This window comes from Muntiacus reevesi, chromosome 6 (assembly GCF_963930625.1).
Source record: "Muntiacus reevesi chromosome 6, mMunRee1.1, whole genome shotgun sequence".
In the NCBI taxonomy this organism is placed as follows: Eukaryota; Metazoa; Chordata; class Mammalia; order Artiodactyla; family Cervidae; genus Muntiacus; species Muntiacus reevesi.
Window position 1 is genome coordinate 36,462,121 of NC_089254.1, and position 27,232 is coordinate 36,489,352.

Sequence of the window (27,232 nt, forward strand, 5' to 3'; positions counted from 1 at the left end):
AATATAGCCTTATTAGAATTCATGGGAGGGGGAACTGTTAAAACTGATAATAAGGAAGATTATTTCAGATTCTATTTCTTGTAGGAATAGTGCCATGTGCTTTTGGTGCCTTCTTCCAAAAATTGAGTCTGTTTTAATATTTTTGTAATGCTTTTTACACTTGTGCATGTGCTCTTTTGCAAAGATAGTTAAAACATTGGTCCTAAGCTGCTTTGGAGTGGTGGCATGCATAATTGTCTTTTAGATTGCACATGTAATTCTTCCTTTACAGAAGGTAGTATATGGTGTATTTATTTAGAACTCACTGGATTAAGATTGGAAAATTCGGTGGTATTATGTGGGCATTATCTACTCACCCTATGTACGATATTGGGTAAACAAATATGGGGACTGGATTGCTTTGAATGATATCTTCAACCTTTTCTTGCTTGCATATACGTATCAGTTTAAAAAACTCACCTATTTAATTACAAATTATATGTAAACACACACACACACCCCTGAACTGATATGCTGAGAAACCTCCCAAGAGATTTCCAAATTTTTAAGATAAGTGAAGTTTTATGAAGTGTTGGTTTAAGTGGCATTTGACAATAAGAATTGCCAGAAAAAAGCAAAAAGTTTTCTCTAGATACTTAGTTGCTAAATGCCTTTAATTATGATGACTTTGTATTAATCACTGGAAATACCTCAGCAGGCCATATGAACACAGGGATTTGTTACCAATACAGTACTAAGAAATCTAAACCCATATTTGTAATAATCTTCTTGATAATGTTAGCTTTTTTGACTAGTTTGCTGGTTGAACCAATTGAATCACTTTTCTATCTGGTAATGAAGTACAGTAAGAAGAGCCAGTGCTGGCAGTAGAAGCATCATCTCTGTCATTCCCTTTTTGTTCAGTGCATCTTCCATTACTAGAATCTCAACTTCAGTCATTATTAATTACAGACATCTTTTAAAGCTGGTAGCACATATGGGAGCAGGTTGTACCTAAGAAAATAGTAAGTATATTTACACATCAGTTCAGTTCAGTCACTCAGTCATGTCCGACTCTTTGCGACCCCATGGACTGCAGCACACCAGGCCTCCCTGTCCATCACCAACTCCCAGAGCTTATTCAAACTCATGTCCATTGATTTAATGATGCTAGCCAACCATCTCATCCTCTGTCATCCCCTTCTCCTCCAGCCTTCAATCTTTCCCACCATCAGGGTCTTTTCAAATGAGTCAGTTCTTCGCATCAGTTGGCCAAAGTATTGGAGCTTCAGCTTCAGCATCAGTGCTCCCAATGAATATTCAGGATTGATTTCTTATAGGATGGACTGGTTGGATCTCCTTGCAGCCCAAGGAACTCGCAAGAGTCTTCTCCAACACCACAGTTCAAAAGCATCAATTCTTCGGTGCTCGGTTTTCTTTATAGTCCAACTCTCACATCCATACATGACTACTGGAAAAACCATAACCTTGACTAGACGTACCTTTGTTGGCAAAGTAATGTCTCTGCTTTTAAATATGCTGTCTAGGTTTGTCATAACTTTTCTTCCAAGGAGAAAGCATCTTTTAATTTTATGACTACAGTCACCATCTGCAGTGATTTTGAAGCCCCCCAAAATAAAGTCTGTCAACTTTTTCCACTGTTTCCCCATCTGTTTGCCATGAAGTGATGGGACCAGATGCCATGAGCCATGATCTTAGTTTTCTGAATGTTGAGCTTTAAGCCAACTTTTTCACTCTCCTCTTTCGCTTTCATCAAGAGGATCTTTAGTTCTTCTTTGCTTTCTGCCATAAGGGTGATATCATCTGCATATCTGAGGTTATTGTTATCTCTCCTGGCACTTGATTCCAGCTTGTGCTTCATCCAGCCTAGCGTTTCTCATGATGTACTCTGCATATAAGTAAAATTAAGCAGGGTGACAGTATACAGCCTTGATGTATTCTGTTCCTTATTTGGAACCAGTCTATTGCTCCACATCCAGTTCTGACTGTTGCTTCCTGCTCCTTCATACAGATTTCTCAAGAGGTAGGTCAGGTGATCTGGCATTCCCATCTCTTTAAGAATTTTCCGCAGTTTGTTGTGATGTGATTCACACATAAAGTGTGCATTGAAAGTGAATGTGTAAGAAGTAAGCTCTCCTTTCTCCTCTGATACCTGGAGGATGACTGATGACTTGAGAGTAACATACAGTTAGTAAGGCCAGAGTAAATGGAGTGCTAATGTCACCTCATTTAGTAAATATTTGCAGAATTTAATTTTTTTAAATCTCATTTAGTAGAAATGGGTGTAACTGTAAGTTCAAATGCTTTTCCCCATCCTTCCTATGAATTCTCTTGGGGACCATGGACACTGGGTGTGTTCAGCTTTATTTAAGTTATTCACAGAGAGAAAGTCTTGGTTATCACTCGAGGGAAGTAATTGAAGTAATTCTACTTGTGAAATTGAAGTGAAAAGCCCAGCTAATGTTCTAAGCTATGTTCACCTACACAATGTCTGTTTGACTGATTTATATCTATAACTATGTTGTGAATACATTAGCATAAATTAAAATGTAAATTCTCAGGGCCAAGAGGTTTGGAAACCAAGAGACTCCTTTGGCAAATGCTTGTATATACCAACCTTCCATCATTTACATGTTTTTGTAATTATATGGCATTTAGGTGGAAAAAAAAGGTTGGAAACAATTCACTTTAAGTTAAAGTTCATAGATTTCAGAATTATAATTTTCAGAGCCAGGAGGAGCCTTACAAATGTTATTTTCCTCTGTTTCTTTAAAAAAGCAAACAAAGAAACAAAAAAGCAACACCAACAAAAGTCCCTGAGGAGCCAGAGCAAGAACACAAAGAATTGGAATGAGAATGAGGAGCTGAATTATTGACTTAGGTGCTTTCTGTCAATTTACTAGGCTGCTTCCAGTATTTGTCCTTCCTTCAGATTTAAGTAGAAAAAGCATAAATTTGGGGAATAAGAAATATAGATTCGAGTTGATTTATTCACTCAACAAATAGTATAGATAGGGCAAGCAGACACAGTTCAACAATTTGCTAGGTGCTAGGACCAGAACTGAACAATGTCAATGAGTTCTCTTGCCCTTGTGGTGATTATATTTTAGTATAGTGAGGCAGCAAACATGGGACAGATAAAATGGCTGATAACATTCTTAAAAGACGCTTGCTCCTTGGAAGAAAATCTGTGACCAACCTAGACAGCATATTAAAAAGCAGAGACCTTACTTTGCCAATAAAAGTCCATCCAATCAAAGCTATGGTTTTTCCAGTAGTCATTTATGGATGTGAGAGTTGGACTATAAAGAAAGCTAAGCGCCAAAGAATTGATGCTTTTGAACTGTGTTGCTGGAGAAGACTCTTTTGAGAGTCCCTTAGACTGCAAGGAGCTCTAATCAGTCTATCCCAAAGGAAATCCATCCTGAATATTCATTGCAAGCACTGATGCTGAAGCTGAAACTCCAATACTTTGGCCACCTGCTGCGAAGAACTGACTCATTTGAAAGGGTCCTGATGCTGGGAAAGATTGACGGCAGGAAGAGAAGGGGACGGCAGAGGATGAGATGGTTGGATGGCGTCATTAAATCAATGGACACGAGTTTGAGTACGCTCTGGAAGTTGGTGATGGACAGGGAAGTCTGGCATGCTATAGTCCACGGAGTTGCAAAGAGTTTGACACGACTGAGCAACTGAACTAAACTGAACATCTTACACATCCATAAGTCCTTAAACACCATTTCGAATATCAATGTGTTGATGACAGATTTCTGATTTTAATTCAGAGAATTCTGATCATTGAATGAGCTTTGTTGCATTTACAAATTTGATTTTTAAAAGATATCTGAAAATAAAATGTGGTAAAATTATTGCTTCTAAAGTCAAATTTGGTACAGTCTTTGTAAGACAGAATGGAAATAAAGAGGCAACTGTACCAAAGCAGTTATGCAATCAATCTTTATCCTTTCTTTTAACATTTTATACACAGCTATTATTTTATATTCTTTATCTTGGAAAGGTTGCCCTGCCATCTATCTATCTATCCAAATTCTGTCCATGTTAAGATATAGCCTGAGGTTAAGCAGTACAATGAATGTTTGACAAACTTTAATGTGAAATTCTGTAAAATCAGTCACATCTGCATTGCTCTGAAGGTGATAAATGTGATGTAATGTTTCCATGATTTTGTGGGTAGTAATTTAGATGGGAGAATCTCCAAGAGAGTATTTTTCAGCTGAGATCTGAAGAACTATCTGATACTGTTAAAAAAGACCAGGAAACAGCATACCAGGTAATGGGAGCACAAGCAGAAGGACCTTAAACCGGGAAGAGGGTGATGTGTGTGAGGAGCGGAAAAACAGGCCAGTGCAGCATGAACACGATGAACAAGGACGACAGGGCAGGAGATGTGGATGAAAAGTCAGACCAGAAGTAGATTACTTGGAGTCTTGTGAGCCATTGAGAGGTTTTCATTTCTTTATAAATACGGTAGGGCTTTGGTTTCCTAGAGTCTGGGCTCTTTGTACACTAGTTGTAAGGTGTTAGTCTTTGCCTCAGATGTCAAGGATGAATAATTGATCTTTCTACCCTACCAATTTTTTTAAACTTCTTTTACCCTGACAGTATTTTCTTAAGTATGTTTGTCATTATCTTCACAGTATAAAAATTTGCTTTTAATTTTTTTAGAAATAGATTAGCATCATTTAAATCTTTCATAATGCAGTGTATATATATCACTACGTGCTTTCCAGTGGGAGTGCTATATTGAACTTTTAGACTATTTGAAATCACATAGTGCTTTTCATATGCAAGAAACCGTTTCACAGTCCCTTAGTAGAAAAAATACCCTCTCTGTCACTCCCTAAAATTTAGATGACATATTTATGTATAGAGTAGATATGTCTATGTTTTTAGAGTATTACGTTCCTTTCTAACGCTGATAGTTTGCAAATTTATACTGCTCACAGAGTTTACATCAGCTTCCAGCTCTTGTCATAACACTTTCCTGTACTGTGGTTGTGATGGCTTTCATGCTCCCTGTGTGCTAGGTCCTGGATGGATGATTTACAAGCATTCATCCAGCAAGCAAACTATCAATAGAAATTCATTAATTTCATTTTGAGAGTATACTCAGATCCTGTATTCCAACATAATGTTATCGGCTTCCATAGTGGCTCAGATGGTAAAGAATCCACCTGCATTGCAGGAGACCTGGGCTTGATCCTTGGGTTGGGAAGATCCCCTGAAGGAGGGCTTGGCAGCCCACTCCAGTATTCTTGCCTGGGGAATTCCCATGGATGGAGGAGCCTAGTGGGCTACAGTCCTGGGGTCATAAAGAGTTGGACATGACTGAGCGACTAAGCACAGACCGTTATCATTGTGATTTTCATCAGCAACCTCAGTATATTTTATTTGAAGAATGCCTAGTTTTGCTTTTAAAATTTAATATGCAAGTTACTACAGTGTTCACTATCCATTTTTGACAATTTAGTTCAATTTTATGTTTCCTATTTGTATTTATCTTTGAATCATTTCATCATATTTAGAAAATGTATATATTTTTTGCTTTAATATCCCCTATGTGTTTTTAAACTTTTCCTCTGTGTTATTGTACAGTTTCAGTTGCTTACTGTTTTCCCCACCACCAAAGTCAGGTTATATCAGACTGTTTCTTCTTTCTATTTTATTTATCATAATTGTAGTAGAAAAACACATGGAGACTTAACAGTGCATCTAATTTTAAGAAATAGAATTATACATTCAAGTTTCTTCTGATCACTAATGTTATGTGTATCTTTTATATCAACTGTGAAACATTCTTTTCTTATTATATTCAGTAAATTGCCTCTGAGAAATCCATGTTATAGTTTTTCCATAGAGTAAATCTAAGGAGTTAAAAATTTTAACTACTTGACGACCTGGAGAAATCTCCTGAATTTAGAAGAAAACTTTTATTTCTTCATCAGACATGATTAGCTGAACTCATCTCTTTTTCTGGTGATAACATGCTATTCATTACTTTATAATTTACTTTTTTATTTTCTTATTGTTGGGATTCAATAAAGCATATGTACAAATATTATATCAAAATCCTTAGTATCATTTTAGTGTCATATAGTCAGTGTCATCCAACTCACATTTCCATTTCAGTTCTATTCATTTACTCAGTGCATCTCTGAGTCATAGTGTCCTCAAGGAAAAAAATAGCAGCTTCAACCAATCAACTCAGGAGACTGGATGGTGTTCGTATGGCATCATAACTGAATCCATTATTTACAGTTCAGTGTGGCCTAACACCCTGACCTGAAAAATTATAACTGGCTGAAGGCTCAGCATCTTTTTCTCTCTATTCAGTATTCATTAACTGGGCATGGGCAGCTGCAGCTGCCCTGATGAATCTCCACTGCTTATTGATGCAAGTGATTTACTAAAAGGAGGCTTTCCTATATATTAGTCAGAACTGGTAACCAGCCTTACTGGTTAGATTCCAGTGGTAAATAGTGGTTACAGAGCCAATCTTATCTTTTAATCCATAGAGCTTATAGCTACATGTCAGTATAGAGCAGCCTTTTAGTCTTGGCGTCTCTATAAAAGTCTATTGTAAATATAATATATCTATGATTATTATTTTCATTAGGTGATAATATACCTAGAGGCACATTGTGTATCCAAAATTTTATTTGATATTGGGAATACAACTCTGACAAAAACTTTCAAGAATCAAAAATATCTGTATTGTGAAAGTGGCAAAGCCCTATTGTATATAATATCTATTAAGTAGTTGTAAAAAAGATAAGGATATATTTGGAGGTGCAAGTTTTAAAATATGCACATATAGACTTTGGAGAATTGCATACAAGTCTATAGTCTTCGGGTTTTGAAGAACTTGGTTCTGTACACAAAACCCATTCATTTAACCCCTTCACTAGTGAGATAAAAATAGCAATTGTGATTCCTCCACGGAGAGTCTCAGCTCTTATTTAGTATTAATTCATTTTCTCTGGCTTCCCTCATAGTTCAGTTGGTAAAGAATCCACATGCAATGCAGGAGACCCCGGTTGGATTCCTGGGTCAGGAAGATCCGCTGGAGAAGGGATAGGCTCCCCACTCCAGTATTTTTGGGTTTCCCTTGTGGCTCAGCTGGTAAAGAATCCGTCTGCAATGTGGGAGGCCTGGGTTTGATCCCTGGGTTGGGAAGATGCCCTGGAGGAGGGAAAGGATACCCACTCCAGTATTCTGGCCTGGAGAACCCCAGGGATTGTACAGTCCATAAGGTCTCAGAGAGTCAGACACGACTGAGCGGCTTTCAGTTTCACCTTCACTTTCTTTCATTTTCTCTTGGTTTTAGGGGACACAAAAAATGACAGAGAGCAGGAGGTGGTAAACTTAGCCATAATGTGATTGTGAGCAAAGTGTTTCAGTATATATGTTTAGTTTGTATTCTGCATAGTGATTAAACTAGTTTCTACTGCAATTTATGTGAAATATATAAACTTTTAATTTCGGAATGATCTGTTATTGTTAGAAATAGTTTTAGCATTAAAAGATAATGAAATTAAAAAAACAAATTTTTATTATAAAAATCAATTATTAGTGTTTCATTTGAAAAATATATTAAATATGCAAAATTATTTTGTGTGTGTCATAGAGTTATCATTATAACTTGCCAAATTAATTTTAGTAGTATGTACTACTTGTAAAACTGAATGACCCACCCAGCGCTGGATGGTACCTCTGTCTCTGAGTGATCCAATCTGTTATTTAATAACTGAAGTTACATTTAGATGATTAGCCTGAGGAACATGCTTCTCATGCTTTTCTTATGTGTTTTAGCAAATTTGAGTACATTTTGGAATTTACCTCCTTAGTGTCTCTGTATGCATTTATATAAGGTAGTCTGGAGAATCCAAAAGATGTGTTTTAGGAAAAAAATGTTGGAAAGAGACACTCTAATACTTAATTTTTTTAATATATGATCTGGTAAACAAGGAAATCTTAATTCCAGGGGGAGAATTTATTTCAAATTTTTAACTAACACATTAAACAATATGTATTAAGTAGCTTTTCTTCAGATTCTTTTTCTCAGTCAATTCCTTTGTGTCCAGTATTTGCTGTATATTAATATACTATATAATTACACAGTATACCAAGAAAAGTTAAGATGGATTATGATATCAGAAACAGTAATTTCATACATTTAACCAAATGAGTTGAATTTAGAAAGTTTAATATTTTCATGAATTTATTGCCGTTTATGGAAACTGTAGTAAAGGAGGGCCATGGACAGCAGCAATATAATTTTTTCTTAATATATTTAGCAGCGGCACAATAAAACTAGAATTGATACATAAAAATGTAAGTTGAGAAGTACATTATTTTCAGTTACTCTTCAAAGCCCCTTACATGGTGATTTGTTTAATTTCTTTATTGACCGTGTCACGTAGCCCACAGGGTCTTATTTCCCCAACCAGGGACTGAACCTAGTACCAGGAGTTGAAGCACCGAGTCTAACCACTGGACCACCTGGGTATTCCATGCATGGTGGTTTAAAAGTGCAAACATTTTATTAAAATGCATTTAAAGCACAATTTTTTAAGTGTGAGAGGATTCAGAGGAAATATTTTAGTATATGTGCTGCCGAAGCGAGCACGGATTCAGAGGAGATAGAAGCAACTTTCACCTTAGTAAGATAATTGTATAATGCTAATAGTACGCTAGAAAGAACTTAATGTTTTAATTAAAAGTATAGTACATGTTTATTGTATTATATTGGAAACAACAAGAAAGCACAAAGATGAATACCATTAAAACTATAAAACTAATGATAGTGCTGATAATGTTAACTTACGTACTCATCCTTTCATTTCTCTTTTCCTCTTATCCCTCTAAAAATATAGTCTGTTTTTCTCTTCGTACTGTGTGCTTAGCATCTACTTTAAAATCTAAAACCATTTAAAAACAAATATAGCATATATGTAATTCTTGATGTAATTACTCTTTTATATTACTTAGTAACGGGATTCCCTGGTGACTCAGATGGTAAACAATCTGCCTGCAATGTGGAGACCCGGGTTTGTTCCCTGGGTCAGGAAGATCCCCTGGAGAAGGAAATGGCAACCCACTCCAGTACTCTTGCCCAGAAAATTCAATGGATGGAGAAGCCTGGTAGGCTACAGTCCATGGGATCGCAAAGAGTCGGACACGACTAAGCGACTTCACTTTCACTCACTTTAATAGTGACATTCAATTGTATTTGTCATAATAGATTATTGTAACCTTTTACTATTGTTGCACGTTTGTTTCAAGATTTAAATATTAAATGACATTTCTATAAGAATTATCATTAAATCCTCTCCACTCTACCAATAAATATTTCTTGAGTGAATGAGTGAAATATTTACATTTACCCACATATTCCTAATCCTAATTCAGATATGTACTTCACTATCTCTTATCTATCACCTGATCTTTCTACTTTCCATATATCTAAATTTTTCTCAAGATACAAATGGGATTTCTGGGGAAAATGTGCTTACAAAAACTAACATAATATTTTCTAAAATTGTAGAAATGGAACTGCAAATTTTCCATAACTGAAAATAGCTTTGTAGTTTGTTTAGTTTGAGTGTTCTTAATTTAGGTAAGAGAGGGTATTAGAATTAACTGAGAGTTTCTTTCCAGAAGCATCCTCCCTACTGTGATTTGCTGCTTATTGGTGGGGGGAGAAGCTTCCCAGATGATTCTTATATGCCCCAGGGAATAGGTACCACACCTGTAGCCCAGCATCATTCCTAAGTCAGAAAGCTGAAGTCCAAGAAGCAGTCCAAGACATTATTAAATACAACTGAGGAAAACCAACTCTTCTGATACCTGTACTTTCTACCAAGGCTTTTCATGGTTTTTTGTAAGTATGTGCTTTGTAATAGGTTTTGTATGAAACAAACAGACAAACAATCAGTATCAGATGACCTTGAGAACCCTGAGGGTAAAGATTTATTTTCTTTAGTGGAGCTTATCTCAGAGTTTTGATGTGCCAATGTGCTTTGTTATTTCCTTAATAGAAGAGTAGAAGAGTATTACTACCTCAACTTATTTTAAGTTGCAACCAACCCTTAGAGAATCTTCAGGGAGTATTTTTTTTTTCAAATATCCTTTGATAAATATTACTGGCCATATTGCTATGTGCATGCATCTGTTATTCAGTAATAATAAAAAACAGTGTTTCTTCCCTGTGGAGGGTAGAAAATTTCAGACATCCATTAATATGCCTATTACTAGTCAATTGTGTATCTAATTTAAACTACTGATATTTTAAAGCAGTGAACTTGCAATTTTAATGTGTATCACAATCACCTGGAGGGTTTGTTGAATTACTGAATTGCTGGTCCCCTTCCTGACATTTCTGATTGACTGGGCCTAGGGTAGAACCTCTGACTTGCATTCTAAAATGTTTCAGTGGTTGGTGATACCGCTTCTTCAAAGACTAAACTGTTAGAAGCCTCTGCTTTAACATAAATATTGAGGCTTTTTACTAATTCAGAATGTTTGTAGTGGAGAAGCATAATGACATCATTTATTTGGTGAGACCCTCTTTACATTCATATTATTAGTGGAAGTAGTTCATTTTAATGTTCCATCCTCTTATTCAAGTCAATTGTGCCCATAGATAATCATAGAATAGAGGATGAATTTTAAATTATAAGAAAATTCATGACTGAATCCAGGACCAAATCCCAGTTATAATTTTTATTCTTTCCTTTATTAACAGTTGGAATCATGGTAGATGTGTTAGGTTAAGTGTTTTGTTCTGTGGCGTTTCTTTACCTTATCATTCTTTCTTTTTCTTTCTTTTCTTATCCTTAACACTGCACACACCTAACCTTTGTTTTAGAAAGTAATATGAATTAGTAATTTCTGCATGTAGGCTTTTTGTCAAATTTTAGACTTTCAGCACTATAGTTTCATCATTTTGTATATTCAGTTTGTTAATGGAGGGGCAATTATATCTTCGTTGCTTTCACATAGATTAAAAATAGTGATCCTTCTTTAACTCTGCTTATCTATCACAAATTTTACACTCTGAATGACATATACCCAGATGTGCACACATACACACAGAGTCATAACTAACTAAACGACACTTGCCAAATATAGTCCTTCTCCTTATTATAGAGAGTGTATTTTCATGTTTTCTTTCAGCATTGTTTCATTTGAAAAATAATTTGGTTATGACCTATTAAATTGATTTCATTACATAATAATGAGTTGGACTTGCAGCTTTAGAAATCATTGATTTTTTTAAGCCCTTTTGCCAATATTTCTTTGCCAATAATATCTTTCCCATGTTGCAGCTTCCCTAGGGAAACAAGGAAGTGTGTGTGTGTGTGTGTGTGTGTGTGTGTGTGTGTGTATAAGAGAGAGAGAGAGAGAGAGAGAAAATTAAAGTATCTTGGAATACTGATGGGTTATCTTGTTGTACAAATTTTCAGAGCCATCTAGAAAGTTGGACGCTATCACTTCTTTGTAAAGTTTGTTTTGCCACATCCTACCACCCTTATGAGATTGTCCACTTAAGTTCTTTGTCTTGTTTATCAGTTGTGTTACTGCAGTGTGCTGTAAAATAGTCAAATGTTGTATTTCTTTTTTCAGTTTTGTTTTGTGGAAATTACCTTAGGAAAGTGGAATAGATTTAGAGATATGCATTTTAGATAAATGAGTGAGATTCTTAGTTATTTGCTAGAGGAGAAACTGAATTACCTTGTCAGGGTAATTTAATAATCAGAAGCATAGTTCAAATAGGTAGAAAATTAATCTTGAACCTTAAACTCTTGTGAGATTTTCTTGAATCAATATTGATTGAATCTTTGCTCCTACCTCAGGAGACAACTTGGTTGAAGTTAGGATTCAGTTGTACTTAGAGTTACAATAGATCTCTTCTTTCTGAGCGTTTGTACTTTCCTTTTTAAAGCAAAAATTGATACACCTGGAAAACATGCAAAAATCAAAGGAATATGACAAAATAACCCTTTGTTGCTATTATTTTTTTGTGTTCACGTGTAAGATTAGTTATCAAACCAAGAATTATATAAAGGTGTAGCATAGGTGGTGAATTTATTTCAAGGGGGAACTTTTAATTTGGTTGTATTCTATTCTTTAAGTGTACATTTTAGTAAGTGCTGTACATGGGAAAGCTCTGGTCCTCTCAGGATGTTCCTGGGTGACTCCAATGTTGAGGAAATTAGGAGAGAAGTTAGGTTATAATGTGAATCCTATCATGAAGATACGATGTGAATGTTAGTGCCTGAATGGAAATTTGTGGTATCTGATATTATCATGGGAATATTTTAAAATATTCTTATAGATCTATTTTGTCAAGAATATGCATTTGGCAAATGAAAAAGTGAATGTGAGAATATCTGTGTTAGGATACATTGTAATATTCTCTTTATTGTCTGTCTTTTCTTTATAGCCAGAAAAGAATGATAGTGAACCAGGCAGCCAGAGGATAAAACCTGTTTTTATCGATGATGCTAATTTTGGGCGACAAATATCCTATCAGCACGCAGCCGTTCATATTCCCACTGACATCTATGAGGGCTGTAAGTAAAAGGATGTGAATAACTCTTGGAATACCATGTTTGTAATCTATCTTATGTATCTTATTTTTGAAAAAAAAAAAAAGGGTGCAAATTTGTTGCTCTCATTTACATGTTATTTAAGAGTCTGTGGTAAACTCTGATTTATGCAAAAGAAGAAACCTAATTTCTATGAGCAGTATATTGTCATCGGGCCTCGCTATGTGAATAATTGCAGGAGAGCCTGTAGCCATAGAGGTGTGCTACTCTTTTGTTTAACAAATAATTCTGCCTTTCCAGTTAGTATCAATAACTTCCAAAGTAATACATGCATTTATAAAAAATTAATACTATATAGCATTAGTGCACACAAATATTTTTACAAAGACACCAGACTGGTAACGGAAGAGAGATGTACATTGTAAACTCTCCAGTTCTTACCACAACTTATTGTATTTTACCTGTCTCTCTCTCTCTCTCTCTGCCTTACCCTATGATGTAAAGTAAAGATACTTCACTCTTAGTTTATTGTGAACTCAAAGTAAAAAGGGTTGGGTAAAGGAATAAATTATATCCCTAAAGAAATAGAAAAACTTCAAATTGAGTGAGAAGGCTTCACTGCAAGGAAGGGAGGGGAATGAGTTTTTAGGAAGATACAGGGGAGGAAGCTTATGGCAGTGATATTCATTGGACACCCTGTGTACTAATAGGGGCAGAGCCTGACGTTCTAACTAGGAATTCTCCAAAGGGCAACCTAATCACATAGGAAGATGAGCTGTGACCCAGAAAGCAGAGTCTTTGCCAATCACAACTCTTGTTTTAGATGTTATCCTTTTCTAACCAGTTCCTACCCTTCCTGCTTGTACCTGCCTTTCACATAAGTAAATGGTAAGGAGAAAGAACCACTTGAGATTTTTAAAAGTGTGTTTCTAATAGTCCCCTTAATTAAAAACACTGTAAAGTGTATTGAGTGTCCAGAGTGTATACATAATTGCCTGTTTTCTGGGTGCAGACAGCCTAGGTTAAGTTAAATTTCAAATCTAAAATTTAGCAGTATTTCTTTGGGCAAATTTATCAACTTTCTGAGAGGTGAGCATTTTTTGAACCTGTAAAATGGAGATAAAATTACTAGCCCAAAGGTTCATTTGAGAATAAAGTAAGTTAATATATTTGAGTTTGCACAATAGTGCCAGGCTCATAGTAAGCATTATATAGATGTTTGCTGTTATAAGAAATTACAAATGTGGTTTATTTAGTAGTAGTGTTAGTCAATCAGTCATGTCCAACTCTTTGTGATCCCACAGACTGTAGCCCACCAGACTCTTCTGTCCATGGATTTCTCCAGGCAAGAATACTGGACTGCATTGCCATTCCCTTCTCCAGAGGATTCCCAAACCGGGGATCAAACCCGGGTCTCCTGCATTGCAGACAGATTCTTTCCTGTTTGAGCTACAGGGAAATCTAAAGCATTTTTATGTCGATACTCTGTGGTCATCATGTCACTGTTATCTGGTTATATTACTACCTTGAACAAACATGAGGCCAGCTTGAGTGTTTTTAATTTGTTACAGACTTTCATGATTGTGTTTCTGTTTTGTTGCCAATAGTGATTACCCAGATATCCTCAAACTTTCCATTAAATTCTCGAGGAAGGATAACAGAACTTTCTCCAGGGAGATAGAGATCTCCCTCTTCCCCAGTTCTTCTTGAGTTTTTTTGGCTGGTCTAAAATTGACAGAAGACAGATTAATAGATTAATTTTAAATCAATTTGCACATATTAGTGGTGCTAGTGGTAAAGAATCTGCCTGCCATGCAGGAGACACAAGGGACACGAGTTTGATGCCTGGGTTGGGAAGATCACCTGGAGTAGGAAATGGGAAGCCACTCCAGTATTCTTGCTGGAGAATCCCAGGGGCAGAGGAGCCTGGCAGGATATAGTCCTTGGGGCTGCAAAGAGTCAGACAACAGATCAGAGCAGACCAAGTCATAAAATTGGTCCCCTCACAGTGTCCAAAGCAGGCCAATTACATGTCATTTTTAGACAAAGAAACAATATGTAAGGAGATAAGACAAGGCAGCTTGTGCTTGGGGTAGCTGACTAAGGAAGCAATAACATACGTTTGTGCAGCTTGCTTAGCTTTGAATTCCTTACCTCTGCTGATAGGAGTGCATACCTTCATGTGAAGATGTATTTCCTACTTTTAGAGGGTAAGAGAGACATGGTCTTATTTTTTTTATCATTTATTCTCCATTGGCTGTTTCTCACATAACTCTTAATTCAGAGTAATCACTATGCCACTGAGGCATATCTTGGAGCACCCTACTGTGGGCCCCAGCAACCTCACACATTTTAAAAACAAATGTCTTTTTCTAAAAGCTGTGTTACCACAGTAGAAGAAATTTTAATATTGCACGCATGTTTAAAATAGAAAATAAAGGTCTCGAACAATAACACCTCCTGAAGCTAATCGTGACTAACAGTTTGGGGCATAGTCTTATAAAATATGTATTTAAACGCAAGCACAAACTAATGAAATAATCCAAATGGGATTTTTCATATTGCTTTTCAACTTGCTTCCCCACCAACCTGTTCTGCTTGCCTCGCTCATTTGTTGTTGTTAAACTATTAAAAGGCTGAAAATAGAAGAAAGGTATCTCTTTAGGAGTAGGTTATCCAGGGAATCGAAAAGCAAAATAACTTTGATTAACTTTTCAACGAAGTGATATGGAATAAATAAGTGAAAAATACATATTTCCCTAGGTAATTAGAACCTAAAATCATTAGAACCTAATTTACCAGTCTAGTAAATTATACACCAGTAAATTATAGTGTCTCATTTAATTACTGTATATTTGTTAAAAATTTTTGAAGAGGAAACTCAAGCTGAGTCTTTGATGAAAGTCCACATCACTGGTAAAAAATGGAGTCAAGTTTCATATAAATTCTAATTCTAAAGTTTATACTTTACAGTACTGTAATAGATAAAATTTCTAGTGTTTTCCTTTGACTTAAATTACTTGGGAGCCAAGATCTAACTCCATAGGAGTTAGTAAGATACTGATTTTGCATGAGAATCTTCATTTTCTTATTTCTTCTGCTCTTTTTTTTTCACTGAAGTCACATTCATTAATGTCTTCATCTATTTTATGCTAGAAGAAACATAAAATTGACACATAAAATAAATCCATGTATCCTTTCTTCAGATTGGTGTCACATAGTATACATATCTTCTTTTAAAATCCTACAGAAGAGTTTTGATTTTGTGTAAATGTGTTTCTTTCTGATTTAGAATAAACTGTTAGTGGATATTTACAAAGGATGATTTTAATAGTCTCAGAGGCTAAAAAGTATTACTTTGATTACTTCAAAAATCAGGAAGATAGAATGTTGAAATAGATGTTTTCAGAATTGTAAGAAATTTTGGTATATGGCTTAATTTAAAAAAAGAAAAAGCAGCTCTGTCTTTGGATTGTGTATTTAGTCCTATTTATCTTAATACTGGTGTCTTCTCTTGCTGAAATCTCATCAGTGAGACTCTGACCTTGCCTGGCCTGCACTGCTTTAAAATTCATATCCGGTGTTATGAGCCATGTGAGTAAATGGCATAGGAGTAAAATCAGAAATGTCAACAAGATCTTGGAAATTTAATAATTACTGGCATTTTTCATGCAGTTCATCAAAACTTATCAGATGTACAGAATCATTCTAGATTCTGAATTTAATAAATGGAAAAGCATACTTTAATTGAAGGCTTAACTGAAGGGAACAGCCTCTCCTTTCATTCAAAGACAGTTTGTGTCTCTGAATTCTCATAAGATATCTTGTGTTCTAATTTTCCAAAGGTGATTACTTTTGAAATTCCCTTGAATTCAATATGATTGCTTTTGCTCCATGATATATTTAAAGTTTTCAAATAGTGTATTTAATTAAAATATTGTCTGAAAGCTTTTAGTTTTGAGAATTTTAGTGGTTAATACTTTTATTTTAGAGGGCACCCAAGCTACACTTAATTTTTTAATCTAATTAATCTGTTTCAGTATAAAAATAGTGAACTCGATAGAAAGGACTGAATATTCTGACAATTTGTTTTAATCACAGAGCTTTATTAATGTGTTAATTATTTTTGATTCAAGTATAGGGAATGCTTTTATAGAGTATTTTGATCACTTGTCATTAGAAATTTATGTTAATATTTATTTGTATAATTATTATAGTTGTAAAAAATACACATTACTAAGAGAAAACAGTAGGGAACTCCAACTTATGTAACTTTCAGGTACTAGATACTTTTGCCCTTATATTACCTTTTGATGTAAACTAGGCAATTTATAACTTCTATTTTAGAAATTTAAAACTGAACATACTTTTGTCACAGAGGTGCATTGATTTTGATTGAGGAAGACAGAATTTTCTGGAGTGTATTAATATCCTTGGAGGTCTCATATACTTTAACAAAACTACTTTTTATAAATTAAATTATCTATAATCACTAATACTGTGTTCTAATTTATCTTTTCTTACATTGAGATATAGTTTGTGTATAGTATTACATAAATTTCACATGTATAGCATAGTGGTTCACAATTTTTTAAGGTTATACTCCGTTTATAGTTATTATAAAATATTGCCTATATTCCCTATGCTGTGCAATATATCCTTGTAGCTAATTTATTTTATAAATATTAGTTTGTATCTCTTAATCCCCTACTCCGATCTTGCCTCTCTTAATTTTCATTTGTTTTGTCATAGAAAATGTAACTACGTAAAATGATGTTAGTGTCAAAATTACAGAAGAGAAAGCTGCTAGGCTTTTGCTGATGATTGTGTCATAGTCCTTCATAAGCAACTAATCTATTTCAGGACATGTGCATTATTTAATTAGAGAGTGCTAATAGTTTACTTTTACTGTTTTAAAAATCTGTCTATAATGGGAATACAGCACTGAACAAACAGATTTAAAAAATCCCTGTACTCATGGACTTTACAGTCTGAAGGAGATAGGGCATAAAATAAACAAACAGTTAAGTAATAGGATATATTGTAACATAGTAAAAGCTTGAGATAAAAATAAAATAAGGGAGCTGCTGCTGCTGCTAAGTCGTTTCAGTCGTGTCGACTGTGCGACCCCACGGACTGTGGCCCGCCAGGCTTCTCTGGGGTTATACGCAATTCCTGGGCTTCCCTGCTCCCTGGTGGCTCAGCTGATAAGGAATCCGCCGGTAATGTAGGAGACCCCGTTTCGAGTCCTGAGTCAGGAAGTTCCCCCAGAGAAGGGATAGGCTACCCTCTCCAGTATTCTTGGGCTTCCCAGGGGCCCAGACAGTTAAGAATCTGCCTGCAGTGGGGGAGACCTGGATTTGATCCCTGGTTTGGGGAGATCCCCTGGAGGAGGGCATGGCAACCCACCCCAGCGTTCTTGCCTGGAGAATCCCAGGGACAGGAGCCTGGCGGGCTGCAGCCCATGGCGGTGCAGAGTCGGACCCGACTGAGCGACTAGACACAGCACAGCGTCGGCGGGTCCTGGGTCAGGGGTGGGGAGTCGGTATTTACAACGTGGAGGTGGGGAAGGCTTTGTGGATAAGATAACATAGCCTGTAGTTGGTGAGCATGAGAGTTGAATTCTCTAGGTACTGTGGCAGGCAGAGGGAAGAGAAAACACCGAGATCTTGAGCCTGGTAGGTTCCTAAAGAGCCTGAAGGCCAGCGTGGGCACAGCTGAGGTAGCAGGTGGGAAGGAGCAGGTGTAGCAGCAGAAGCCTCATTGTATACAGCCTTGTGGATAATTGCAAAAGACTTTGATTTTTATTTTAGTCTGTTTGGACTGCTCTAACAAAATTCTGTAGACAGAGTGGCTTATATAATAGATATTTATTTTTATAGTTTTGGGCACTGGAAGTCCAAGATTAAGTTGCTGACAGGGTTGATTTCTGGGGAGGTACACGGAGCCTCCTGTTTTATAGATGGCCACCATCTTGCTGTGTGCTCACATGACTGCTTCATGCACATGCAGAGAGAGTGAGATCTGATATTTTTTCCTCTTTTTATATGACAGCAATCTGATTATGAATGTGAGACACTAATTGCACTACAAATGTTCTACCCTCATAACCTCATCTATGCCTAATTACCTCCCAGGGGCCCCACTTATGAATACTGTTGCATTGCGGGGTGGATGTTCAACATACAAGTTTTGAGAAAACACAGAGATTAAGTCCATAGCAGAGAGGGAACTCTGGGGTGTTTTATGGATGAGGAATTACACTTTCATAAAAAGGTAGATGCTGGATACTTGGTTGAGAACAGACATAAAAGGCAAGAATTGAGGAGAAATGATGGGACCTTGGACCAAGGTTGTAGCTCAAAAAAGTATTCCTATTAAAATATGTAGGTTTTTATTTACAGGACAGCAAAGGAGAAACGGACATAGAGAATAGACTTATGGACTTGGGGAGCGGGGAGGAGAGGATGAGATGTATAGAAAGAGTAATATGGAAACTTACATTACCATATGTAAAATAAATAGCCAACAGGAATTTTCTGTGTGGCTCAGGAAACTCAAACAGGGGTTGTATATCAACCTAGAGGAGTGGGATTGGGAGGGAGGTTCAAAAGGGAGGGGATATATGTATACCTATGGCTGATTCATGTTGAGGTTTGACAGAAAAGAGCAAAATTCTATAAAGCAATTATCCTTCAATTAAAAAATAAATTAATTTAAAAAAAGAAAAATTGTGTAAATCTAATATATTTTTGAGATATACATTTTTCCTCCTAATTTTGTATGATGGAGACATTCTATTCAATTAACTTTATTATATCAAGTAGTGTAGCAAACAAATTTTATCCTCATCATAAAAGCACTTTTAGTTGAGAACTAAGAAACTAAGATAAATTTCCTGAGATCTTTAAAGAGTAGTGAGTTAATTCAGGTTCAGTAGAATGTCAAAAGGCCTTTTTCCGTCTTTCTTCACAACTTTAAAATTTTCTTTTCAAGATAAATAAATTCCATGCAAGTTAGTTTGCTCCTCATCATTCAGTGTTATAAGTTATAACATATACCCCTTGTTATAAGAAACAGGGGGTAGTAATCTTACAGGAAAAGAGAGGGGAAAATATAGACAAATTTCATTTTACCTGTTTACATAAATCTTACACAGCCTTACATTGGTACAAACCGCTGAGCTCTTTTTTCAGGCTTGCCTGGTATATTTCCTGTAATAGGCTTCTGGTTTTGGATTCACATCTCGGTACTGGCAAGTTTTGAACTTCCTAACTGTTGATGTATAGGTATGTGCATGGTAGTGTTTTAGTTGTTGCTTTCTGTACAAAACAAATGATCTTGAATTAATGCATGATCTATTTCTTTGAAGTAAAATGTTAATAGGGTTGTTCCACTTCCAGAATCTTGACTGGAATAACATATAGGAGAAGGCAATGGCACCCCACTCCAGTACTCTCGCCTGGAAAATCCCATGGATGGAGGAGCCTGGTAGGCTGCAGTCGATGGGGTTGCTAAGAGTTGTACACAACTGAGCGACTTCACTTTCACTTTTCCTTTCATGCGTTGGAGAAGGAAATGGCAACCCACTCCAGGGTCCTTGCCTGGAGAATCCCAGGGATGGGGGAGCCTGGTGGGCTGCCGTCTATGGGGTCGCACAGAGTCGGACACGACTGAAGTATCTTAGCAACAGCAGCAGCCTGTTAAACGTCTTATGATTTTTACAATTGCTTTTTGAGGCAAATATAACATTAAAATGCTTATTTTTCTCACTATAAAATAAATATGTGATGATTTTATTAAATACAAACTAGTGTAAAGGAAAATATGTAAAATTACACTGATACAGATACCGTATGTCTGTGTATGTGTTCATTAAATATACTAGTAGCAAATATATAATTACTAAGCAATTATACTGAAACCCTTCCAAGTTTATACCTGACCTTTTACCTTATCAGAAAGTATTGTTATATATTTAATAATACTTTTTGAGATAACATATTAATGTTATATGTTCCATAACTAATTTATATTTAGGTTGTTTCCATTTTATCATGGGATATAAGTAAATCTCTGTATTTCTCATTATCACCTTAAGATAAAATCAGAACTGATATTAAAAGGACAGAACTATTGATAAATTTTCTTAATATTACAGGTTAGTACCAAATTAGATTATACCTTCAATGAATTAGTTCCTTTCTAATTCCAATTTGTCAGTGAAACTATTATATTTTAATTAATGTTTTATAGATTATGTAGAATATTGATAATATATTGAAATAGTTTACTGCCCTTTTTTTTCAGCATTAATGTCATATGTTTGTTTTTTCAACATTAGGTTCCATTGCTATGTAAAATAAAATACTAGGGCACTATGAAATGTGGCAGCAGTTTGTCTGAGGGATGGTAACAAACTTGTTTAGAGAGTACCCCGATTCTCCCACATGCTAGACTTTTCACAACATATACTGTAAAGCTTTTACTTTTACCTGATTAGCCTGAATTTAGTGATTATGCTTAGTTGAACTTTGTTTGATAAGTACATAAATTTAAATTTTCAAGTAGCAAAATGTGTTTAAGTGTACTTTAGCAATAAAATCACAAGCTTTAAAAAGAGATTGTCAAGGCTGTCGGAAAATGAGAGAAAAATATTCAAAGTAAGAAGTATAACTCCAGATATTGGAGATTAAAACCATGAAAGGGCATTATGGGCAGCTTTACAGTAAAGTGCTATAATGTGTAAGAAGAGTGGATGATTTATTATAAAATAAAATCAGATCAACTCAATAATATGTCAATAATGATAAAATAAATTGGAAACACATTCAAATTTATGGCCAAAGAAAGTACTTCATGTTGAGTCATTTCTATAAAATTTTCAAATAAATACTTTCAAGTTTTGAATTTTTTTCTAGAAATGTGAAAAGTTAATTAACTCATATTGCTTCATTATAAAAAAAAGATGTAGCACAAAAAAGAAAAAATCATAAGCCAGTTTTACTTTATTAATAATAATGAAAGATTCAATGAAAACAGTGCCAAGCAAAGCAGCCGTGAAAGAATAATACCTGGTAACAAAAAAACTGTCTCGATAATTGAGTATTTTAGATGTCTAATAATGCTTTTATATTCTATATCAATTAATGCAAATTAAGCATTTACCTATTTTTTTCAGGTTGAAATATAATTGACATACAGAACTATATAGTTTTAAGGTATAAAATATAATTTGACTTACATATATCATGAAATGATTGGCGCAGTAGATTTAGTGAACATCTCATATAATTTAGTATTAAAGAAATGGAAATAATTTACATTCATTTTTAATTGAAGTCATTTTAATTAAAATCTTATCAAAATACTGCTATGAATGATAAAAACTGCTCTAATGATTAAGGAGAGCTGAGAATTTCCCACTACTTCTATACCTGTTTGTTTTTAGAGTATTTTTTGTCCTTTCTTTTATTTATTACAAATATGATTTTGGTTTAATATACAATAATATAAATTGTTTTGTGTTAATTTTTTTCACCAGATAATTACCAAAAACAAAGTTTTTGAAATTCTGGGTGATACATCATTCCATGCTATAGAGTTGTGTGTTTAAAGACTAAAAAAGTGAATGACTTCAAAATATTATCATGGTTATCATATTAACAAAGTAGCTTTTCTTTTTTCTTTAAAAATGCTATTTAAGTCATAAAGCCATGATCCTAATTCATGGAAGCAGAAATCTGGTAAGGACTAAAAAAAGGATACCTTTAAGAAGTACCGTTGATTCTCTTAACAAAATGATCATCGTGTGTGTATGTGTGTGTTTAAGGTTTAGCCTAATAAACTAGCATCACTCTTCATTAGGGGCATAGCAATGAAATAGTAGAAACATGAGAAGACAGGTACTAATAAAATTTTAGGATAGGATAACTTGATCATATTTAATAAGTATGAGACAAAGAGAAGAAATTCCGCTTTGAGGGCAAGTTTGCACTTCATTGTTTTTCTCTAATGAATACATTCATCTTATAAATGCAATATAGTATTCATTTTCTGATAGGAAAATGTTGACCAAAAGTAAACCCAAATGCCAAAGAATACAGTATTCTTCTGATCTTACAGGTACTAGCCCTTTAATTCATTCAGAATTATAGAATAACAAACCAAGTAGCAGTAACTGTTTAGTGCATCTTGTAAATTGCTTTGGACTGAATTGTGTCCTACATGGATTCACATGTTGGAGTCCGAACCCTCATTGATGACTGACTGTATTTGGATAGGGTCTTTAGGGGGCTGCTGCTGCTGCTGCTAAGTCGCTTCAGCCGTGTCTGACTCTGTGCGACCCCATAGACAGCAGCCCACCAGGCTCCCCCATCCCTGGGATTCTCCAGGCAAGAGCACTGGAGTGGGTTGCCATTGCCTTCTCCACTTTAGGGGGCAGTCGAGGTTAAAAGAGGTCATTAGGATGGGGCCCTAATCTGGGAGGATTGGTGGTTTTATAAGAAGAGGTATTCCTGCATAGGAAAGGCAGCAGTCTTCAGGCCTGAAAGAGTGCTCACCAGGAACCAAATTGGCACTCACCTTGATCTTGGACTTGTCAGCCTCTAGAACCCAGAGAAAATACCTAGTCTGTGATATTTTATTATGGCAACCTGAGCTGGCTAAGACACGGTTTTGTTTCCAGGGAAAAATTGGAATAGGCTTAAACTCAGGTTTATATGTATACATACATTTTATATATATAATGGTATTGGAGAAGTCTCATGAGAGTCCCTTGGACTGCAAGGAGATCCAGCCAGTCCATCCTAAAGGAAATCAGCCCTGAATATTCATTGCAAGGACTGATGCTGAACCTGAAACTCCATACTTTGGTCACCTGATGCAGAGAACCAACTCATTGGAAAAGACCCTGATGCTGGGAAAGATTGAAGGCAGGTGAAGAAGAGGATGACAGAGGATGAGATGGTTGGATGGTATCACCAACGCGATGGACATGAGTTTGAGTAGGCTCTGGGAGTTGGTGATGGACAGGGAAGCCTGGTGTGCTGCAGTCCATGGGGTATCAAAGTGTCGGACATGACTGAGTGACTGAACTGAACTGATATATAATGAGCTGAAAAAGTTACGTTGGTTATGTCATACTTCTAAACATAGAGTATAAAGTATTTGGCTGTTTAAATTTGGATTTGCAAGACTATTTTTGGCATTTTAATTTAGAATCTTATTTTCTGTACTTCCCCTTTGAAGTAGTTGTGCTGTGGAAATCAGTTAATAATTGCCAACTCAATAGATGAATAGACTTACCTATTTATTGGAGAGACAGTTAATTTGTAATTCTAGGTATATATAGCAGTAATAATTAGATTGTTTTCTTGGAACATTCCCTAAGTTATAATTCCCTAAATTTATAGGTCCATAGGCTCTGCAGATATAGAGCCTAAAATTTATAGTTACTGAAGTGTGGCTTTCTTTTGTTATTTTTTAAGAGAGAGCAAAAGGATATTGTAACAACTTGACTGACTGCCCATTCATTTGGTCATGTATCCTGTGTCCAAACTGGTGCCAGAGTCACTCTGACAAGTTTTTTCTTGTCTTTGCAGTAAACATTGTCCTGCGTAAGCGTATGTTACAAAGTGATTAGAATACTCTCCCCTGGTTGAATTTTCTAAGCATTCTAGTCTCTTATTTGAAATTTGAGGGATATTTTAAACCACAATTTTATTTAAGGTCTATTAAAAAAAACCTGGATCTTATTGAAAATAAAGTGATATGTTACCTCTTGTGATAGCTTCTACGGCAAGCTCAACTCAGTTCTTGTATATAAACATCTAACATGGTGATTGTATCCATCTTCTGTATCATGAATTGACACTGTTCATTCAACTATGCCATGTTTTCTCAATTCTGTTATAGGTAATGAAATTATAACAGGAATCTTAATTGGGGTAATGGTTTGCTGGCCAAACAAATTTGGGAAATATTGTATAGCTTCCTTTTTGGAGATTCCTAGTACTTATTAATCTTTAAAAATGCTGAGAAATTATGCTACAAATAAATAAAATTTAAGTCATTTTACTGATAACTTTTCATATTTCTATTACTGTGTAACATTAACATACTATAAACATATATTTCTTTTAATTCAAATAACACTACCCAAAAATTGTTATATTATTGGCAAGTGCCGCAATACTTTTGATAAAATTTACAACTCATTTTGTTATCTCCTTGAGTCACCTTGTCCAACTGTGCCAGGCAGTTTCTTGTAAAGATCTAATCTTATTTTGTTAGACTCAAACTTTTTCAGTAAATGACTGGATAAAGATGACGTTCCTGGTAACAGATAATAAGATGGCCTCAGTCACATTTAGACATAAATACAGTATATAAAAGGCAAAAACACAGTCTCAATTCCAGATTTGATTTATTATTAACCCCTCCTGCTCTACCACCCTGCACCCTAGATTAGGGCTAATGGAAGCCTCCAGTGGAAGCGGCGGAAGGGATGGGGTACTTCCTAGCTGTATGTATTTTGCCTCCACCAGGTAGAAGTGCTAAGGGCAAGGGAGAACAGAGAATGGTTGGCATCTGGCTGGCTGACTTTGCCAAGGCTAGGTAGATGTAGTTATGTGGTAAAGAATTTAAACTAACTTTTTCTCTTGGGGAGAGATTGTATGGGTTATTTAGAAATTTCTTATGTGGGCATCCTCTCCGCAGTTCCTTTGAACCAGCAGACACATACCTCTATACCATGTGGAGATGTTCTGCTACTGCTTTCTGTGGCTTTGGGTGTCATTTTGGGCTTGTCTCCTCAGATCTGCCTAAGGTACTGTAAGAGAATAGTGCATTCTTCATGCTGCATGGCAGCCTTAGCAGATGCTACCCAACCAGCCAAAATTTGAACATAAAATGTTGTGTGTGTCATTCTTAATATTTTACAGTATGTTTTTTTACTATTTTTCATTGCAAAGTTTCTCCTATATTGTTGCATATTTGGATAAATATTTAAGAAAGGGCCCTTGGAAAGTCTTTTCTTCCTAGGAGCCTCATGAAGATTGTTTGGTGAACCCGAAGTTTTTCAAGAATCTCTGTCAACATAACTTGATTACTCTTGGTATTACATCAGTGTTTCTTTTCTAATAATATTAATGTCCATGTGTAGGTCACTTAGGTCCCAGCCTTCTGTAATTCACTAAAGAATAATCGCAGATCTTTCTGTAACTTCTTGGAGCTGAAATATGTTTCTCAGTGTTGTTGCTAAGGAAGGGGGCCCTCAGATGTTGTATAATATGATTATTAAACTTCCTTAATTTCATTTCATTTTTCATATTTTTTTAGAAGTTGTGAAAATTTTTTTCTGTTACTTTTTAAAAATCTGTTATTGAACAAGGATATTCAGGGATTTGTTAAAGGTCAAATTATTGCCATACTTTAAAAAATTGTTTAGAGGAGAATACAAATAAAAATCCATTGTCTCATTCTTTATAAAAAGATATTAAAAAGGGAACATGGAAGACATCAAAAAGGATGTGTGCACAATTCAGAATCTCTATAAATTGATAGCTGGAGATCAGACGTTTACTTGGCTAGCTTTTTATGATGGCTATAACAAGTGACAGGCCATTCAAAGGCTGAAGAAGAAAGATAATGAAATATTAAATTAGAACAGCTTCCAAAACAGACTGACAGTACTGTTCGCAGCAAATTAAAAAGGGATTGACAACTGAAGAGAAAATAGAGGTCTGGAATTTGAGATGAGAATTTTTTAATCATCTGGCATTTTGCTTCATGGATAAGATCTTACTCAGATTTCTCCCTAGAGATAAAGAGGCATTTAAAAGATATTTCTAAAATCCAATTATTCAAAGAGAAAGATTCTAAATGGGCTTAAAGATTTCAAAGCTATTTTGTCACAAGATACAAGATCAGATTTTTTAAGTATGGAGCTATGAGTTATGCTTGCATGGAGATGGAATTTAGTCAGAATTTTTGTAATTAGAGCAAATCAAGTCATATACAATTTTACCCTAATGAACATGACAAAAAATACTGCAGTCCTTGCTGGTTATTTCAGTCTTACATAAGAATCGTTTTGTTTTTAATTGTTTCTTGCAAATGATAGCAACTAGAAGCTGTGAGGCAGTTCATGGTGGGGCCTTTTTTTATCTTACATTCATCCGGACTAGAACATGGCCAAGTAAATGGCTCATTACTATCCTTCCAGGTCTGTGAAGACCAGTTGTTGTTTCTGCACTTTCTGTACCTTTTTATATGATTGTTGGTAGTCACTACCCATTATATAAAAAAAATACATCAGCATTATTATTAGGGACAGAATGTAAGTCCTCAGAATTGGTGAATGACTTTATTTTTGAAAGAAATAAATGTATAAGGATGGTCTCTCTCAAACTGATAATAACTTCTCTATTTAATCTTCATCTGTTTTAAGCCACAGGGTTTCTTTGACTCATAGAAGAACATATTTATTCCAGAGTAATGTAATTCTTTTATCTTCTTCAGTTACCAGTGTTGATATGTCAGTGAATATTTAGATAAACAGGTTTTTAGCAGTAGATGACTAAGTTGTCATTTGTCAAACTAATCTAATATGTATCTTACTTACCTCAAAGGACTGTTATGAAAATTTTAAAAAC

At 35.3% G+C, this 27,232-nt stretch overlaps 1 protein-coding gene across 8 annotated transcripts in view; it reads left to right on the forward strand.

The window, feature by feature from the left end:
- The window catches only part of CACNA2D1 (calcium voltage-gated channel auxiliary subunit alpha2delta 1), a 494,429-nt gene that overhangs the window by 307,343 nt on the left and 159,854 nt on the right, over positions 1-27,232 (forward strand). For all 8 annotated transcript variants that reach the window (XM_065939979.1, XM_065939980.1, XM_065939982.1 and 5 more), the window contains exon 6: positions 12,470-12,599. In XM_065939979.1, coding sequence (XP_065796051.1) covers positions 12,470-12,599 — 130 coding nt within the window. The remainder of the gene's footprint in view (positions 1-12,469; positions 12,600-27,232) is intronic.